Below are 20,572 nucleotides of genomic sequence, written 5' to 3'. Positions count from 1 at the left end.
TACCATCATGCGGGGAACACCATGGGTCACCTTTACTTGCGAGTAGTACCATTCTGCTAGGTACTGAATAGTTTTGTGATTCGTAGCAGTAGAGTGGGGTTCGCTGTGGGTTACCAGTATCTGTGATTAATACCACTAAATGCGGAACACCATGGTCTTAAGTTGCCCTGATTAGTACCATGAAGTGAGAAACACCTCTGGTCTGGGCGTTGCCTGTGGTTAGTAACACAATATGAGCGACACCGTGGGTCTTCGTTACCTGTGATTAGTACCCACTATATGCGGAACACCACGGTTATACCGGCGCCCGTGATTAGTACACCTAGGTGAGGAACACTATGAGTTTGTATCGCCTACGAGATTCGCCATTATGTGAGAAACACCAGAGGTTTGCATTACCTGTACGACATACCATAATGTTTGGAACACCATGAGTTTACGCTACCTTTGATTAGTACCGCAACGTGAGAAATACCATGGTTCTCCTTTACTAGCGATAAGTGCCATTATGAGAGACCATTGACATGGATATTGAATTCCTTGAGACAACAAGCATTAGCCTATCGATTCATGATTGTGCTTTGGAAATAGTCCCTTGGTCCGTAATATTGTTTCTTGTCAGGTGAGGCATTGTGGGTCGGATCTACTGATTGTTTTAAATTCATCACGTTTTGAATTCTGGTCACTGGATGAATTTTGTACTTTTAAATTGTCATTGCATTTCATCTAATTTCATACCATTAGGGGTCAATGACCTAGATGTTAGGCCCATCAAACAACAAGTATCATTATCATCATCATCAAAAGCCTCCGGAGTAATTATAGTGGGATAACTTTACTCGACTCCTTGAGCAAGATTTACATAGGAGTATTGGCAAATAGACTAAGAGATTGGGTCGAAGAGAATTCAATATTGTCAATTTTTCAGGGTTGGTTTTAGGAAGGGCAGAAGGACAACAGTGAACAAGATCCTAGAAAAATACCTGAGCAGGGAAACAGGCAAAGTGTACTTAGCTGTCATAGACTTAAAAAAAAGCTTTTGACACAGTGAGTAGAAAAGCGTTAATAGAAAAACTAGGAAGGAAGGGGGTGTCAAGAAAGATGATTCGAGCGATTGAGGCAATTTACCAGAATGTATATTGTTGCATTAAACTAGAAGAAAATATAGTAAGTAGTCCAATAGACTGTAAGATGGGCGTAAAACAGGGATGAAAATTATCACCGAAACTGTGTTTATTATTCATAAATGACATGTTGCAAGGGCACGGAGGAAATAACTGGGCAGCGTCGGTAGTAAATGACCTAGAGATCCCATTACTGATTTTCGCTGATGATGTGATTCTAACTGCTTTAACAGAGGGGGTGGGTGCTGTAGAGGAGTCTTAATGTAGTTTCGGAATATGCGAGGAAGTGGTCCCTGAAAATTAATGGTATTAAATTGAAGGTGTTACTAATACCTAAGAGTAGGAGAAGAAAGAATGAAAGGAAATGGGTGGTCCAGGGGGAGAGAATAGAAGTAAAAAAGTTAGGATGTCTGGGAGTGCTTATAAATAGAAGAGGCAGATGAGAAGACCAAACTAGAAGAGCAAAATGGAAAGGGGAAGCAGCCCTCTCTGTGGTTGTAATTCTAGAGGCAAAATTTCCGGGGATAAATTACAATATACTAAGGCTAGTGTTAAGGACAATAGTGTTAAGCAGAGTATTGTACGGGGCTGAATTATGGGGGTCTAGAAGAAAAAAAGGGATATTCTGAATCAAATTACTTGCAAATTTAGTAAGATGGTTATGAGACTTCCACAGTGTACAACGAATGCCGGGGCAATGTTAATGTGTGGGGAATGTATAGAAGTGGATTGCGTAAAGGGAGTGTTGAACTATTGGATGCATCTAAAAAGAGGTGGGGCAGGGTATAGTGTTGCAAGCAGCTTACAAACAGCAATTGAAAAGTTTGTATGCTGAGAGTTGTCTGTTAAAAATTAAAATGTATGTGGGTGTGAGTATGGGTTACATTTGGCAAGAGATCTGGAATAGAAAGAGCAGTAGAAGCCAGAGAGCGATTATAACTAGGATCAAGGACATACAAAGACAAAGGCAGTTAGAAGGTAAATAAATATTAGGAATGGGGATAGAACGATAAAAGGAGGTTTAGTATGGTGGCTCATGGGTTTACACAAAAATAAGGGGTGGGTTAAGAATAAAGATAATTCACTGTGTATATTGTGTGGGGAAAAAGAGTGATGACCTACACTTGGTAGGTTAATGTAAGGAAACCAAAAAGGTTAGGGTGAAACTTTTAAGTACTAGACAACAAGAGATTTTCAAGCAGGGTTATGAGCAAAAGTTTATAGGGTGGGTAATCAAAGAGTGGAATATGGGAGGGAACTTGAATATGTTTTTATGTGCTGTTAAAGAAACTGTGTAAATAAATTGAAAGAAGTGGTGATATAATTTAATTTTATTAGGGACATATTAAAGATCATGAAGTGGTTGTGTAGACTCAAAGCAGACTGGTATTTAAATGGCTGTGTAAAGAAATTTCAGGAAGTGGACATATAATTACGTTAGGGATGTATTAAAACATCAAGAAGTGGTTGTGTAGACTCACATGTCAATCTGAATTTAAATGGAAAGTAGGGCAGTGTATGTGCTGTTAATCAATTGTACATGTTCATTCTAAGTGGCGAGTCAGTAAGTTTATGCTTGAAAGGAATGTTGGCATGAACTCAGCAGAACCAAGCTCGATAGCTGCAGTCGCTTAAGTGCGGCCAGTATACAGTATTCGGGAGATAGTAGGTTCGAACCCCACTGTCGGCAGCCCTGAAGATGGTTTTCCGTGGTTTCCCATTTTCGCACCAGGCTAATGCTGGGGCTGTACCTTAATTAAGGCCACGGCCGCTTCCTTCTCAGTCCTAGCCCTTTCATGTCACATTGTTGCCATAAGACATATCTGTGTCGGTGCGACGTTAAGCCAATAGCAAAAAAAAAAAAAAAAAAAAAAAAAAAAAAGAACTCAGCAGACTGAGAAATGATATGTTTGATTGTTTCAGCAATTCTTGAAATAGTGAGGTAGGTCACGTTGAGGAGAGAGCAACTAGGTCGAGTAACATTAGAATGTTACTCAAGACAGTGGTTGCCAGCTCTGATGCGTGACATGTGAGTCTGGAAGGTAAATAACTAAAGAACTGTTGATTCAAGCAGGAGAGGAAAGGAAGGTTATTACCCTTCCTATAGGTGGCCGTGGGCCATTTTGCCACTTTGCCGATTATTTTGTTTATCTTGTTCATTCAGTTATGCCATGTTATAGCTATCTGATCTATTAGGAGTTATAAATATTATGATTTGATTGTGTAATGTTAGTTTTATGTAGTTGATAAATCTCATTAGCTTGCTTGGGTTGGAAATGATATTATTTTTCTCCATTATGATTGAATAGAAAAACTGTAAGATCAGGAGATAAATAAATAAATAAATAAATAAATAAATAAATAAATAAATAAATACAAAGAATGAGTTAATGTATGAAAATACTGCATTCTTTTACAATTACCTGAGATATAAAGCATTGAATGTTTACAAGGTGACTGAGGAGTTATGACATCATAAAGTGTTAGAGACAGAATAGAATAGAATAAAACAGAATATATTTATTTATCACCTACAGGATGTCCCAATTACAGGTGATGTAATAGAAAATTAAATAAAAAATTAAATTAAATAATTAAATAAAATAAAAAATAAATTAAATAATATACATACAAATATACACATATATACAAGCAGATATAAATCTTCACATGTTTTATACAGGTTCACATAATTTACAAAATTATCACGTTTCATCCTTGAGAAGAACTTTACGAATTTCAGTGGAAGGGTGGTGAGAAATGTTGAGTGACCCTTCCAGCTGATTTATTGTCCTAAGGGCTTGCATGAGCCAAGAATCTTCATGCGCAACCGTCCTACATTTGGTCAGGTGGAATGTAAATTTCTGCCTTGTTCGTCTGCTTGGAACATGAAGTGGGATCAACCCCAGTATAGCCGGACTGTCCACTTTACTCTTCAAGCAATTAATCGCTAACATTGCGTTCGCACACTTTCGGCGCGTTGCCAGCATATTCATTCCAAGAATGTTTACAAATTCTTCATACCTGTTTGAAGAGAGTGGCATGCCCAGGAATACGAAACTAATCCACTTCATGAACCTTATCTGTACTCTCTCGAGATGGTGTATGTGGCCTTTCTGATATGGGAGCCACACCTCACAACCATACTCGAGACAGGGTCTCACCAGGGAACAAAACAGTGTTTTGACACATGAAATATTACTGAAATCTTTACAATTCCTTTTGACAAACCCCAGGAGTCTGAAAGATTTCTTTATAATACCATCGCTGTGTTTCTCAAAGGATAAGCCATTCCTGTTACTAAGAATTACACCTAGATCATTAAACTCCTCCACACGATTTGAACTTCCTCCACTTATTTTATACCTGTAAATTACAGGTGTTAATTTCCGAGCAAATGACATGACTCCACACTTGAATTTATTCATTTTAAGGGACCACTTATCACACCACTCACATATTTTCTTCAGATCCTCTTGTAGATAATTGCCATCACTGTCTTCTTCTATGACTTTATATAGTTTCAAGTCATCAGCGTACAAAAGACATTCACTGCTCTGAACGACTGTAGTAATATCATTTAGAAACAAAACAAATAGAAAAGGCTCTAACAGTGATCCCTGTGGGACACCAGATGAAGGTTGATAGGGGTTAGAGATCAAACCCTCAGACTTGAAAAAACATATTTGTTTTGTCAAGTAGCTCTTTAGCCACTCGAAAATACTCCCGGACACTCCATACGCAGACAACTTTCTCAACAAGGCTTCATGTTGTAAAGAGTCGAAGGCTTTGGAGAAATCGGTATATATCACATCAACCTGTTTACCTTTGTCCAATGCTAATAAACTTAACCATGATAGGTTAATATTGTGTTTGGTCCGTATTGACTAGTCTGAATGTATAATGTAACTATTTAAAATAGTTTATTTGAATCCGCCTTGATCAATACACTCATTAAATGAAAGAAAAACTATTTATTAAACCAAACATGTTTCGGGAAATCTCAACCATTCCCTTCCTCAGTGGTCAGATCAAAGAACAAAACATTATCACACAATCTTTTGTTTTACAATTTAAAGAAGTATTGTCCTAATACACCGTATCAAAGAGTAAAAAGAAATATTATAAAAATGATCAATACATAAAATTTTGGTTGAACTGAATGAGAATACTATATAAATTTAGGATCTTCAAGTTTTTCTTCCTTTCTTCTTTTTGCTCCTTAAATGATCATATGCTAGTCTGTACAGTGGGTCATCTTCTGCACTTCTCTCATTTAAATTTGATTCAAAATTATTTTTTGTGTAAGGTAAATGTCTAAATTTTCCAAAACATTCATTAATTTTCCCTTTTTGGCCGAATGTAATAATTTCATGTCATTGGAAATGTCTGTAAATTTATGATTCATTTCAATCATACGTTCTCCCATTGCCGAATATCTTTTATGTTTAACCGCGTTAACATGTTCTTTGTACCTTACAGCCAAACTTCTACCAGACTGTCCTATGTATCCTTGTTTACATGTTTGGCATGTTCATTTGTAATTTCCTGATTTATTAAATATACATTTATTCTCAATCTTTTCTGAATTGAAAATAATCTTATTAGTATTATTATCCATTTTATCTGACCACTGAGGAAGGGAATGGTTGAGATTTCCCAAAACATGTTTGGTTTAATAAATAGTTTTTCTTTCATTTAATGAGTGTATTGATCAAGGCGGATTCAAATAAACTATTTTAAATAGTTACATTATACATTCAGACTAGTCAATATGGACCAAATACAATATTAACCTATCATGATTAAGTTTATTAACAGTGAGTATGCCAGCCAGGCAAAGAAGTTGTTTAATAGATTTAAGAACTTAAAAATTAAAATTTCCAAAATCTCTAAAGACATACTTTTTCTTAAGAAATGTTTATCTCATAAACTGGTGCCTAAACATTTGATATCCTTGCAAAAACGAGGAAGGTTACATCCTAATGAGATAAGAACACAGAATAAGGTTAATCAAGTATGGCTCAGGAATGAAATTAAGTTTCTATTCCTTAAAAAATCCAGGCTTAATAATGAATTATGAGTTACATCTAATGATAGCCAAAACAATATCAAAAATAGAGTGGGACTGGTTACAGAAGAACATAGAAAATTCAATGTATAATATTTTGAGCAAGAAACAAGTGATATTAGATAAGAAGTTCCAAACTTTACTTGATAATAAAGTAAAACACTTTAATAGTAATAAGAAGGCAAATATTCTGAGTGGTAATGAACACAAGTTCTTTGAACCTGTCAGAAATCTAACTCAAGTTGAATTTGATAGTAATGAAATGAACATTTTAAGTAAAGGGCCTAAATTCAATTGGGAGAAGGAGAATTATAATAATAGAAAAGAGTTTGTTAAATTAATAGCTGAAACTGAAGTAGCCATAGCTAACCTACCAGTTGATGAACAAATTCCTCTTAGATACAAAGTTAGTAGAACAAATTCTCAATAACATAACATTTTTATTGGACTCCAAAGACACTAACTGTTTAATTAACATGAACCCAGAAATACCTACTTTAAGGGCACTACCGAAAATTCATAAACAAGAAATTCCTATTAGACCAATTTTAGAAATAGTCCAGTATATAAGACGGCCAAATTCATACAAATATTTTTAAAAGAACACTAAAAGTTTTATAACCAGACGCACGTAATTAATACTATTGACTTTTGTAACAGAATTAAAAACATTGAGCTAACAGACTACTACATGATACATAGTTTGGATATCAAAGATATGTACTCCAACATTCGTATCGTAGATACTGTAAAAATTGTAAGAGAGAATTTAATGCAACACAGCAAATTAAGTAAGGTGGAAATTGAAGAATTTTTAACATTACTAGAATTTACTTTGGAAATAACTATTTTCAAAATTTACAAACAGTCTAAAGGCCTAGCAATGGGTTCGCCGGCTTCAGGTATTTTATGTAACATATTCATGGATTACATTGAATATAATAAGATAGTGGATAAAATAGAAGGATTGATTACATGGTTGAGATACGTCGATGATATATTTATTATTATCGATGAACAAAAGGTTAAACCTGATGGTATATTAGAGTATTTAAATACTTTGGATAAACAATTGCATTTTATGATGGAATCTGAAAATGATAGGACTTGAAATTATTTAGATTTAACAGTTACTAGAAATTCTGGTCATTTTGATTTTCAAATTTTCAGAAAAGCTACTCAGATACTATTATAAGAAATGACTCCAATCATCCAGGTCAACATAAAAAAGGCAACATTTTACAGTTTAATTAATAGAGCTATGAACATACCTATGACCGGGCGAGTTGGCCTTGAGCGTAGAGGCGCGTGGCTGTGAGCTTGCATCCGGGAGATAGTAGGTTCGAATCCCACTATCGGCAGCCCTGAAAATGGTTTTCCGTGGTTTCCCATTTTCACACCAGGCAAATGCTGGGGCTGTACCTTAATTAAGGCCGCGGCCGCTTCCTTCCAACTCCTAGGCCTTTCCTATCCCATCGTCGCCATAAGACCTTTCTGTGTCGGTGCGACATAAAGCCCATAGCAAAAAAAAAAAAAAACCCTAGTCTAAGAAGAATCATAATAGAGAGATAAATATAATCCATCAAATCGCCCATAGCAAAGGATATTCCAAAAGATTTATTAATAGAATGATAAATAAAGAGAAAAATGAACCAAAATCAACTTTAATTAAAGAGCGAAAAGAGAAAAAGAAATTTGCGGTTCTAACTTTTCGAAATAAGCATTCTTATCAACTGGCTAAAATTTTCAGGAAAAAGAACATCAATGTCACATATAAAACAGATAATAATACTAATAAGATTATTTTCAATTCAGAAAAGATAGAGAAAAAATGTATATTTAATAAATCAGGAATTTACAAATTAACATGCCAAACATGTAAACAAGGATACATAGGACAGTCTGGTAGAAGTTTGGCTATAAGGTACAAAGAACATGTTAATGCGGTTAAACATAAAAGATATTCGGCAATGGGAGAACATGATTGAAATGAATCATAAATTTACAGACATTTCCAATGACATGAAATTATTACATTCGGCCAAAAAGGGAAAAATAATGAATGTTTTGGAAAATTTAGAAATTTACCTTACACAAAAAATAATTTTGAATCAAATTTAAATGAGAGAAGTGCAGAAGATGACCCACTGTACAGACTAGCATATGATCATTTAAGGAGCAAAAAGAAGAAAAGAAGAAAAACTTGAAGATCCTAAATTTATATAGTATTCTCATTCAGTTCAACCAAAATTTTATGTATTGATCATTTTTATAATATTTCTTTTTACTCTTTGATATGGTGTATTAGGACAATACTTCTTTAAATTGTAAAACAAAAGATTGTGTGATAATGTTTTGTTCTTTGATCTGACCACTGAGGAAGGGAATGGTTGAGATTTCCCGAAACATGTTTGGTTTAATAAATAGTTTTTCTTTCATTTAATGAGTGTATTGATCAAGGTGGATTCAAATAAACTATTTTAAATAGTTACTTTATACATTTTGTCCAATGCATCAGAAATTGAAGATAAATAAACTGCCAGATTGGTAACAGTTGATCTGCCTTTAATAAATCCATGCTGAGATGGGTCTATGTACTGACTAAAAGAGTCATACAGGCGATTATGTATGACTTTCTCTGCCACCTTTGATAAAAGTGAGAGCAGCACTACTGGTCTATAATTATCGAACAACACCTTATCACCTTTCTTAAAGATAGGGATTACGTAACACTTTTTCCACTCAGCTGGAAAACACCCACACTTAAATGATTTATTTATAATTTCACATAGTGGAATTGCCAGTTCGGAAGCACATTCACGGAGGACGATGCCAGGTATCTCATCAGACCCATATGATTTGTTGATATCTACCGATGACAGGATCCATCTCACTTCTACCACGGAAGTTTGAATAGACACTGGATCTATTGAAAATGGGGGAGAAAAAGTTGAATTGCAGGGCTCGGAAGGAGAATGGTACTTCATGAAAGTTTGCACAAATGTGTTTAGAATGTTATCTTTTTCGTGGATTTCAGTTCTGTTTATTAGCATAGTGGAAGGCAGACGGGAAGATTTTCTTTTATTATTAATGAAATTCCAAAAGCGCTTAGGGCGTGTGATGACATCATCTTCTACCGACCTAACGTAGTCCCTGTACTTAGCACACTGCAGTTTTTTTACATTCACTTCGTAATGTGGAAAACTGCACATAGTTGCACTCTTGGCTTGATCGTTTGTATTTCCTTCTCGCCCTTTCTTTTTCCTTCAGTTTCTGGATTAGTTCTGAATCGTACCAAGAAGGATATTTTCTGATGTTAATTTTTCGAAATGGTACGCTGTCTTTTATGACCGCATATAGTAAGTCATAAAAAGTGCTCACAGCTTCATCCACAGAGTGGAACGCTTAATCATGTAACTCGATAGCTGCAGTCGCTTAAGTGCGGTCAGTATCTAGTAATCGGGAGATAGTGGGTTCGAGTCCCACTGTCGGCAGCCTTGAAGATGGTTTTCCGTGGTTTCCCATTTTCACACCAGGCAAATGCCAGGGCTGTACCATAATTAAGGCCACGGCCGCTTCTTTCCAACTCCTAGACCTTTCCTATCCCATCGTCGCCATAAGACCTATCTGTGTCAGTGCGACGTAAAACAAATAGCAAAAAAAAAAAATAAAAAAAAATAATAATAATTAATCATATCCCAGGGGCACAGGGATAAAAGGTCCCTCATTAAAGAAAAATCAGCTTTCTTCCATGCAAATATGACTTTGTTTTGCGCTTTGAAGCGAAATGTCCTTGGCATAGGCAGGAAGATTTCGATGGCTTGGTGATCTGAGTGAATTACATTTTCAGTTTTGACGCACTCTCCACTCCGAAGTAATTTGTTTGAGACTAAAATTAAGTCTAGAAAATTATCATTCCTGGTAGGGAAATCACAAATCTGACAGATCGAATTCATTAATACTGTAATTTCTAGAAATAAGAATACCTCCTCGCTTCTATGTTTAATAATGTGTTGTACTTTCGATGACTCATCAGTTTTCCAAGCTAATTGCCTCAAGTTAAAATCACCACACACAACAACAGTGTCCCGTGAGTTGAGAACAGTTGTAATGTTTCCCAATGTTTGACGTAGGTCGCTAAGCCGGTTGTTCACTTCATCTGAAGGCAGGTAGCAGCACACAATGAAGACAGCACGACCAGGTTGAGGGTTGACTTTCACTACTTGACACTCCCAATTCCCAGCAAGCTCAGGCTTCGACACTGGTCCAAGGTCAGGCTTTACAGCTAGTAAAACACGTCCACCATCCAATTTTGCTGTGTTCACGGAATTTCTGTCCTTACGAAATACAATGTAACTGTTCGTTAATATTTCAGTATCAACTACAGTTTCGTTAAGCCAACTTTCGCTGATACAAATACAGTCATAGTTCCCTTCACTTAGTCCAGCATTAAAGCCAGCAAGCGAGTTGATTGTTTTGGTTGGGTCCTGGGTTCAGTTGTACATCTCCGGAGAGCACTAGCATTAGGACGGCTAGTACATAGCTGGATACCTGCGGACAAGCCGGCCTCCCCTGGCCGCGGGCGCACCTTTCACTTCGGTGTAGCGACACCAAGTACCTCGAGCCGTTGAGAGAAGCCACGAGGCCAGATAAACTGCATTTATTAATCACTAGGACTCTTTCCCAAACTGTGTCTCGCGCACTGTCAAACTTAAGAGTACTGTAATCACATCGGCACAAACGAACCGGACCGTAGGCGTATTTAACTATCGATAACACAAGTATTACTTGGAGAACTACAGACACCTGAATATGACAAGCCGCCATCCAAAAATTTAGCCCAAATTTTTGCTTTCATACATGCATGACTATAGAGTTCTTTATTGAAACCAGAAGTATCAGGTATCTTTCTCAGCCCTAGCCCCAAATAATTATTAGAAAGCTGATTTGTATCCAGTAATGGACTATTATACATTGACAAGTTGTAAGGGTTTCGTAGCCTACACCGTGATTTTATTGGAGAAAATTTGGGTAGATATACACATTTCTAAACTCGGTGCCATTTTGCAACTCTTCCTACAGAGCCTTTATGTTTGCTCTAGAGCCCTATATAAAATTGCACTCAAACATTTCTGTAATGTTTAAAAATAAAACACATACCTTGGTGATATCTTTGTCCATTGTTACACAAACTGTTCGGCATTACTCAATAGACGTGCTGTTCTGATTGCTATCTAGTAATGTTAACAAAAATGAAGAAGCAACAGATGTTACCCACTAGTACAAGGCACCACACATGTTTTGCCACCTGGCAGACAACACCAGGCCGGGCTGGGCCTGGCATCTAGCGGTTGACCGACAAGGCAGATGGTCTTAGGGCCAAGTTGTACCATGCCATCTGTTATTTACAGTTGAGTGGGGTTATATGAACGTGTTCGGATGTGTGATAGCAATGTTGCAATACACTAGAGAGCAGCGGATATTTCTGTTTTGAGACAGCTTGTAAAGAACAAGTCGTATGGTAATTGATTACATACATTTTACCATCGTTATCCGGAGGCTCCTTGTTCATCAAAAAGTACTGCAACACAGTTGTTTAAGAAGTGGAGAGAAACAGGCTTTGTTTCTGATAGGAAAAAGCAGTGTCCTAAACGAGCTCTCACCAAGGAACTGCTTCAAGATATCTGAGCGAGAATGGAGCCGAGTCCAAAAAAATTGGTCTCGCAGCTCTCACAACAATGTGGCGTGTCTATAGGTTCTACCTGTAAAAGCCTTAAAATGATCAAGTTTCACCCGTACAAAATATCTGTGGTTCATAAATTGTACTACTGACCCAGATGTGAGCTCCAAGTTTTGCAGGTAGATTTTACAACCTGTTCACAACAGGATTGTGGATCTCACACTTCTTTTTATGAGTGATGAAGCTTTTCATCTTTGTGCTTATATGAACGGTCAGAATAATCAGTATTGTGACAGTGAAAATCCTCACACATTTCATGATGTTCCGTTGCATTACAAGAAAGTTGGGGTATGGTGCATGATTATTGCAAGACAGATAATCGGTCCTATATTTTTTTCAAGACAGTCAATTTGGAGCACTATATAAATACATTTTTTGACCATTCACTCAGATGCTCACAGAAGAAGAAAAACTGTATGCTTATTTCCAGCAGGATAGTGCAACAGCAACAGCTCGCATATTCACTGCAAATTGTTCGTGAGATTTTCGATGAATGGGTAATTACCCATAGAGTTTGGTTCCCTCGTTACCTCAACTTAATGGTTTATGACTTTTATTTTCGGGGTGACCTTAAACAGAAAGTGTATTGGAACAACCCATGTACACTTCAGGCTCTCAAGGAAGAGATCACAAACGTTATATGGATTATAACCAAAAGTGAACTGCAACGTGTTTTCCAGAACCTGCTGTCCTGCTTCAACTTGCGCCTGGAAGACAGATGATATAGATGTTGATTCCCATAGAAAACCTGAAATATTTGTCCCAAATGAGTAAATTTATAATCCAACATGTCCAATAATGGACCAAATATATTGGTATTATGAAAAGGAGATGGTGACCACTTTTCGGTCAGGTGGCTATTGCTGCTAGCTCCCCTGACAATGCGGACAGCCTTGCCAAGGCAGCACACGTGGCATTAGTTTCTGAATGTCTGGTAGTATATGAAGGCTGTAGGTAGAGGTCTGTCCTTTAACTGTCAAGATCTAAAGAAATTTTACCTGCGGAGAGTCTTTTTAGATGTGTTACTGCATGCCTTTGTTTCATATGTTATACAGTACTGTGTAATCCTGACAAGCTAGTTCTAATGAATAAATTCATTTCATTGTGACAGTCATGTATCGTAATGAAGGCTTTTGGAGTTTATTTTTCTACGAGTTTTACACCTCACAAACTCATGTAATGTTTCAGTGATGCTGGGAAGGGAAAGGTCTGGGAAGTTATCAGCCAAGGCCTTAATTATGGTACAGGTATTTACTTATTGTGAAGATGGGAAACCATGGAAGACCATCTTCAGAGCTGCTGACAGTGAGATTTGAACCCACTATCTCTAGAATGCAAGCATACAACTACACGACCCATATTGCTTATCCAACTTGCGCAGTTGGGTATTTTTTACTGTGTGGTTTTGTTCCTTATGTTTTACACTATTAATTCTGATTAGCTTGTCCTAATAAATTAGAAAGTTTCAAGTATCCTGTAAAACAAATTATGGTATGTTGTGATCATAAACAGATGCCAGAATCATTATTGCAAGATTAGTAACTGAAGGTCAGTCATTAATAAGATTTTAAATCCTCTGTTGCCGTGAAGTGTAAATGTGATGCTTTAATAATTGAATCCTTCTATGGAGAAGTTGTTTTAGCTAAAGGCTGTTCCCTTATGTTTATTTTAAAATAATGACATTTATCATGATCTTAGGTTAACAGCCAACGGCCGTAGCCGTGTTGAAACACCGGATCCCGTGAGATCTCCGAAGTTAAGCAACATTGGGCGTGGTCAGGAGTTGGATGGGTTGCCTTGCCACGCGCTGTTGGTGCTGGGTAAGGGAATGGAGGAGCGGAAAGGAACTGGCCACCCTACCGCACGTAAACTCCGGCTCAGGAACACCTCTGCAGAGGTTCGGACCTGCCTTCGGGCAGAATAACCCTTACCTTACCTTAGACAGAATTAATGTCTTTATGAATCTGCACTTGTTATACTCCATGGGCAAGGTTGTTATTAAATGAAATATGCAAGTGATTTGGGCGAATTTTATACTTGTCTGTATTTTAGAATGTTTGTGTAAATTTATTTCCTTATTTTACATCATTTTTCAGATGATATTCCAACCTGGATGAGCTCACCAGAAATGCTGGCTCTTCGTCACAACCTCACTTTTCCAGAAAGTGCTACTGCTTCACCTGTTGTGCGTCGTACTCATCGTTGTCGGCGCTTCTCTGTGGACCTAAGTATATCTTATTCCTTTGTTATTAGGTTGTTTTTTCTAAGGTGAGATTCATGAAGACTGTAGTGAATTCTGCATAGAAAATCAGCTGACTTTTGGTCATAGTCTTGTTCAGAGGATCTGTAGTCACAGTGGCTTTATTTCTGGCGAGACTCCATCCACAGCAGACCCATGTGCTTGCACATTCTTCTGCTTCAGCCAGCTGGCTGGTAGGAACACTTTTGGTTGTTCATTTTTCATTTGTGAGTTGTTGCCAAAGCATATAAAATGTCACAAAATAGCTGAAACACTATAGGTTATTTAGAGAAATTATTCTTGGTATCATAGGATGTATAAAGAGGGAACCTGGGAATACGGCTTCCTCGTGAATCAACCCATTCAAAGAACAGCAGATGCATGCTGTGTGAATAAGTGCACTGTTTTTCAGATAAATTCAGAGAACCTGACCAGTTAGGAGAAGGAAGAAAAAAATGAAATCACCTAAAAAATGTGGAAGGAGAGTAGAATGGTCACCGGCTTCAGTGTTCTCCCCAGAAATTTTTATCAGCCAGGTGGGGAATATGATAAAATTTCAATTACCCTCAGGGCATTAACATCTATATCAAACAGGTAAACATTAACTGCAAAATTGAACTATTTTAGTGTTACCACGAACAAAACATAAAAGAGTATTTTGAACTTCTAGTATTCTACTGCTTGTTCATAATCATTTAACACTGGAACTTAACACTCTGTTGCTATGGAGTGTCATGCGGAATCTAGTGCTTGCATGCAGTTCTACGCTAATCCAGACACCACTCGCGCACAATACCATGCGATAGTCAAGCTGAACATTTGAACTCAGATGTAATTGATGCAATTATGTTGACAATAATGAAGATTTTTCATTTAAATAAACAGATTGACAGCATTTACATTTTAATTTAGGACATCCAATGACTGAAATGTCTTAATATTATGAAACTAACACTTATCTAGGTTATGTTAACCAGGTGGTCTGTAAAAATGACAGGACAATGTGCCCATTGAAAAGATCGTAGGGAGAACACTGAGCTTGGACGATTGTGGCTGTGGCAAAGTACAACATTGAGTCTTCGAGTATTATGATCAGTGTGAAATTCTAGCACATGAGTTCAATTTTGAACTTCAGATTTTTATTATTATTATTATTTTTTTACAAGTTGCTTTACATCGCACCAACACAGATAGATCTTACGGTGACAGTGGAACAGAAAATGGTTAGGAGTGGGATGGAAGTGACCATGGCCTTAATTAACGTACAGACCCAGCATTTGCTTGGTACAAAAATGGGAAAGCACGGGAAACCATCTTCAGGGCTGCCAACAGTGGGATTCAAATCCACTATCTCCAGAATATTGGATACTGGTCGCACTTATGCTACTGCAGCTATCGAGCTCGGTACTTCAGATTTCAGAAGTGTAGTGGGAGTAAGGTATTAATGGAGATGCATAATATTTTCTAGTGCCATTGCAAGTTCTTCTGGAAAACAGTGGCAGTGCATTTTAAAAATGTTATTAATTCTAATGAGATATGGATACAAATAAACACAGATTTCCAAAAATATGGACAAGACACTGCAGTGCCTACTCTCAAGTAACTGGTGAGGAAAGGTGGTCAAATAATTTTGTGGCATGCCAGTTAAGTACACTGACTGACAGAGCAAATGCAACACCAAGAAGGAGTGGTCAGAACTTTATGCCAATTGCAGGGTAGACTGACGTCACTGAGGTATGCTCATGATGTGAAATGCGCCGCTGTGCTGCGCACGTAGCGAACGATAAATGGGACACGGCGTTGGCGAATGGCCCACTTTGTACCGTGATTTCTCAGCCGACAGTCATTGTAGAACGTGTTGTCATGTGCCACAGGACACGTGTATAGCTAAGAATGCCAGGCCGCCGTCAACGGAGGCATTTCCAGCAGACAGACGACTTTACGAGGGGTATGGTGATCGGGCTGAGAAGGGCAGGTTGGTCGCTTCGTCAAATCGCAGCCGATACCCATAGGGATGTGTCCACGGTGCAGCGCCTGTGGCGAAGATGGTTGGCGCAGGGACATGTGGCACGTGCGAGGGGTCCAGGCGCAGCCCGAGTGACGTCAGCACGCGAGGATCGGCGCATCCGCCGCCAAGCGGTGGCAGCCCCGCACGCCACGTCAACCGCCATTCTTCAGCATGTGCAAGACACCCTGGCTGTTCCAATATCGACCAGAACAATTTCCCGTCGATTGGTTGAAGGAGGCCTGCACTCCCGGCGTCCGCTCAGAAGACTACCATTGACTCCACAGCATAGACGTGCACGCCTGGCATGGTGCCGGGCTAGAGCGACTTGGATGAGGGAATGGCGGAACGTCGTGTTCTCCGATGAGTCACGCTTCTGTTCTGTTAGTGATAGTCACCGCAGACGAGTGTGGCGTCGGCGTGGAGAAAGGTCAAATCCGGCAGTAACTGTGGAGCGCCCTGCCGCTGGACAACGCGGTATCATGGTTTGGGGCGCTATTGCGTATGATTCCACGTCACCTCTAGTGCGTATTCAAGGCACGTTAAATGCCCACCGCTACGTGCAGCATGTGCTGCGGCCGGTGGCACTCCCGTACCTTCAGGGGCTGCCCAATGCTCTGTTTCAGCAGGATAATGCCCGCCCACACACTGCTCGCATCTCCCAACAGGCTCTACGAGGTGTACAGATGCTTCCGTGGCCAGCATACTCTCCGGATCTCTCACCAATCGAACACGTGTGGGATCTCATTGGACGCCGTTTGCAAACTCTGCCCCAGCCTCGTACGGACGACCATCTGTGGCAAATGGTTGACAGAGAATGGAGAACCATCCCTCAGGACACCATCCGGACTCTTATTGACTCTGTACCTCGACGTGTTTCTGCGTGCATCGCCGCTCGCGGTGGTCCTACATCCTACTGAGTCAATGCCGTACGCATTGTGTAACCTGCATATCGGTTTGAAATAAACATCAATTATTCTTCCGTGCCGACTCTGTTTTTTCCCCAGCTTTCATCCCTTTCGAACCACTCCTCCTTGGTGTTGCATTTGCTCTGTCAGTCAGTGTAAATTATTTACGGAAGGTGCATAGTGAGCTTTTTGTTCCAAGAAAATGAGAGATTAGCATGAGGAAATGGATGCCGCCCATTATATCTCGTCGTCTTTAGAAAAACTAGGGTATTACCTAATATTTCCCTAATATTCCTTTGTTTAATATTATTGCCAATGACAATGTCCTGCCTCCGACTCTACACAAGTTGGCAAACCTGCAAGAAGTATGAGGAGAAAAGAGGAAATCATCTGATGATTTCTTCATAATAGTTGCCCTGCTAAATGGCTGCAATTGGTTAAGACCCACAGTCCAAGCAAGTTGACCATGTGGTTAGGGTCATGTATCTGTTAGCTTGCGTTCAGGAGATGGTAGGTTTGAATCCCACTGTCGACAGCCCTGAAAATGATTTGCATGGTTTCCCATTAATTAAGACCACAGCTGCTACCTTTCCAATCCTAGCCCTTTCCCATCCTTGTCAATGAGACATCAGTGATCTGCATTTAGGGCTGTTACCCAGGCGGCAGATTCTCTATTAGTTGTTCACCTTACCTTTTCTTAAATATTTTCAAAAAATGCAGAAATTTATCAAACATTTCTCTTGATAAATTATTCCAATCCCTTATTCCCCATCCTGTAAATGAATATTTGTCCCAATTTGTCCTCTTGAATTCCAGCTTTATCTTCTTTCCTAATTTTGAAAGCTCCACTCAAGCTTATTCGTCTACTAAAGTCATTCCATGCCATCTTTTCACTGACAGCTTGGAATTGGCAATTGAGATATTCATTGTAACACTGTTTAAAAAAAAATGTGGGGAGGAGTACTTTTGTGAATGTCAGGTATGTCCGTACTATAAAGTCACTGATGTTACCAGTGGCTCCAATGTATAGTCTCCAGTGTTGTGTGTTAAAATCAAACAGTATATACCAAAGCACTTTCTTTAGAGTCCTTTTGCTGGTGCTTTTTGTGGGTGAATATTTCACGAAAGGCTTCTACTGTAATGGGTCACAGTTGCTTTCACACTAGTCACTCTTGAGTGTTAACCTAATCTCCCGACACTGTTTGACTCTGGGTGTATACAAAAAACAAGCACCAGAAACACTCCAGGAGATTGCACGTACTCTGATGGAAGAATGAGCACTTGTACAGTGGAACCTCGATTACCCGTTCCCGGAACCTAATTTTTCCCAGATCATGCGTTCAAATTACGTGGTCCCGCGAGCATCGTAATTAAACCCTGTTATAAAAATCCCACATTATTCGTTCCTCGAAGAAACGATTTTCCAGATCAACCGTCCAGAAATGTAAGTCCCATCAACGCTAAATCGTTGATCAACATAACATACCCTTCCCAATAACAGTTTATTTTCGGCACCATTTCATGACTCACGAGCATCGCTCAGACAGGTACAAGGTCAGACACAATACTGCTCACAACAGCAGATCCGTAGCGTAGTCTATATGCAATCGATTGGATATAAACCAAATTACCTTCTGTATTTAATTGTACACATGGTAGGACATCCTAACAAAGGGCTAGTGTTGCTGGCTGTCGCCTTAATCCAGGAGGGCTGTACGTTTTGTGCAGTCATAGACAATCCACATATCTCATCTTCAGTCATTCAACAACTGTGGAGTCACTATGGCGAGATGTCAGCTTACCAGCCAAGTTGGCAAGGTTGTAGATCCATAACAACCCCGAATCAAGGTTAATATCTGGACATCCTGGCTCTGTGGCAGTGTACTGTCACAGATCACAGTAAAGGATCCCAGAAACAATGTATCTGATCAATTTGTCAGAAATAGTTTGAGAAAAATGTAATGTGTCAGCTCGATGGTTCATTTGAATACACTTCTTGATGTCACAGCCTAAAGCAGCTTGCCTATGGTTTGTCCTCTTATCTTGCCAGTGGGCAATTCTTGACTTTGGAAGTCTGTATCATTCACAGATGAGTCAAGATTTTGCCTGATCCAGTGTGATGGACATGTACATGTGTGGAGACCTGTTAGTGCTCCAGGTCAGATGCTGTGCAGGAAGTAGAAAGATTCTGGGGTATTTTTGCTGTGGTATACCATGGCTTCTGTGACTACAGTTAAAACTGCATCGTCATCCCCAAGAGCCTTATCTTGAGAGCATAAATCAACCGAACGTTGGATACCTCTGTATATGGTATGTCTCCTCAGTTCATTGGCATGTATGAGAATGCCAGACTTGATGTTGCAGACTTCACCTGGGATGTTTTGCATGTACATCAAATTCATGTAATATTGAATACACTAATCCAAAGAATCTGTAGTCACTGAAGAAGCCCTTAATGTTCATATATGAATAATTATTAGCAAAATTGATTCTTGTGCTAGGTATTGAATGTCTTAACAATTTAGTCTCCCTGAATTAAAACTTTTTCAATAGGGGTTAAAAATTATTTCTTTTTGTGAAATTCAAGTAATGGATTGGCCATCAATGAGTCCTGTCTTAAATTCTATTGAGCACATGTGAAACGTGCTTGAAAGACATGTTTGCAGGCATCCTCCTGCACCAGAAATACTCCAGGAGATTGCACATACTCTGATGGAAGAATGAGAACTTGTACAGTGGAACCTCGATTATCCTTTCCCGGAACCTAAGTTTTCCCAGATCATGCATTCAAATTACCTGGTCCCGTGAGCATCGTAATTAAATCACATTATGAAAATCCTGCATCCGTTCCTCGAAGAAACGATTTCCTGGATCAACCGTCCAGAAATTTAAGTCCCATCAACGCTAAATCCTCGATCAATCGTTTTTCAATAAACTGTATCTCGCAAAAGGACAACTATGGCATATTTATGGATCTTGGATGTATGATCGAAGGTCATTGCGATAATTAGAGCAAGTACTGTAATGGAAAAGCGATCGGTAGTGAACTTGCATAATGGACAAGGGGACCATCTTAATATCGCATTTGGGTGGTATTGTGTAGAGAATCTCAGAAATCATAAAGCAGAGACACCGAGCATTTCGACAGCTCTACTTGAAGCCGGAACGAGTTTCGCAATATGTTCGCACTTATAAAACGTCCAAATTATGTCCAGGGTTAGATGTTTATGTTTATACTTTTTCCGATTGGATTGCCAAACAGGTTTTCGGCACTTTCCTCAGGTCACTGTATAGTAAATGGGCTTTCAGGTAGGAATCGAAACTGCTCCTTCTTAACACAAATCTTGCACAAATTTAGTATTTTAATATTATCGTATACGATTATGTTTTCGAGACCAGAACAGATGTTGCACCTTACATACAAAAAGCCATGGGAGGTCTTGGGATTGCCTGTTACTGTTTTGGTCTTAATATAAGACTGGAAA

The 20,572-nt window shown here is 38.8% G+C and overlaps 1 protein-coding gene across 1 annotated transcript in view; it reads left to right on the top strand.

Annotated features, from left to right (window-relative positions):
- TBC1D16 (TBC1 domain family member 16) overlaps positions 1-20,572 on the top strand; it is a 122,291-nt gene that overhangs the window by 14,492 nt on the left and 87,227 nt on the right. The window contains exon 4 of the mRNA XM_067149936.2: positions 14,032-14,163. Coding sequence (XP_067006037.2) covers positions 14,032-14,163 — 132 coding nt within the window. The remainder of the gene's footprint in view (positions 1-14,031; positions 14,164-20,572) is intronic.

This window comes from Anabrus simplex, chromosome 6 (genome assembly GCF_040414725.1).
Source record: "Anabrus simplex isolate iqAnaSimp1 chromosome 6, ASM4041472v1, whole genome shotgun sequence".
Taxonomy (NCBI): Eukaryota; Metazoa; Arthropoda; class Insecta; order Orthoptera; family Tettigoniidae; genus Anabrus; species Anabrus simplex.
This window is presented reverse-complemented; position numbering and strand designations above follow the sequence as displayed.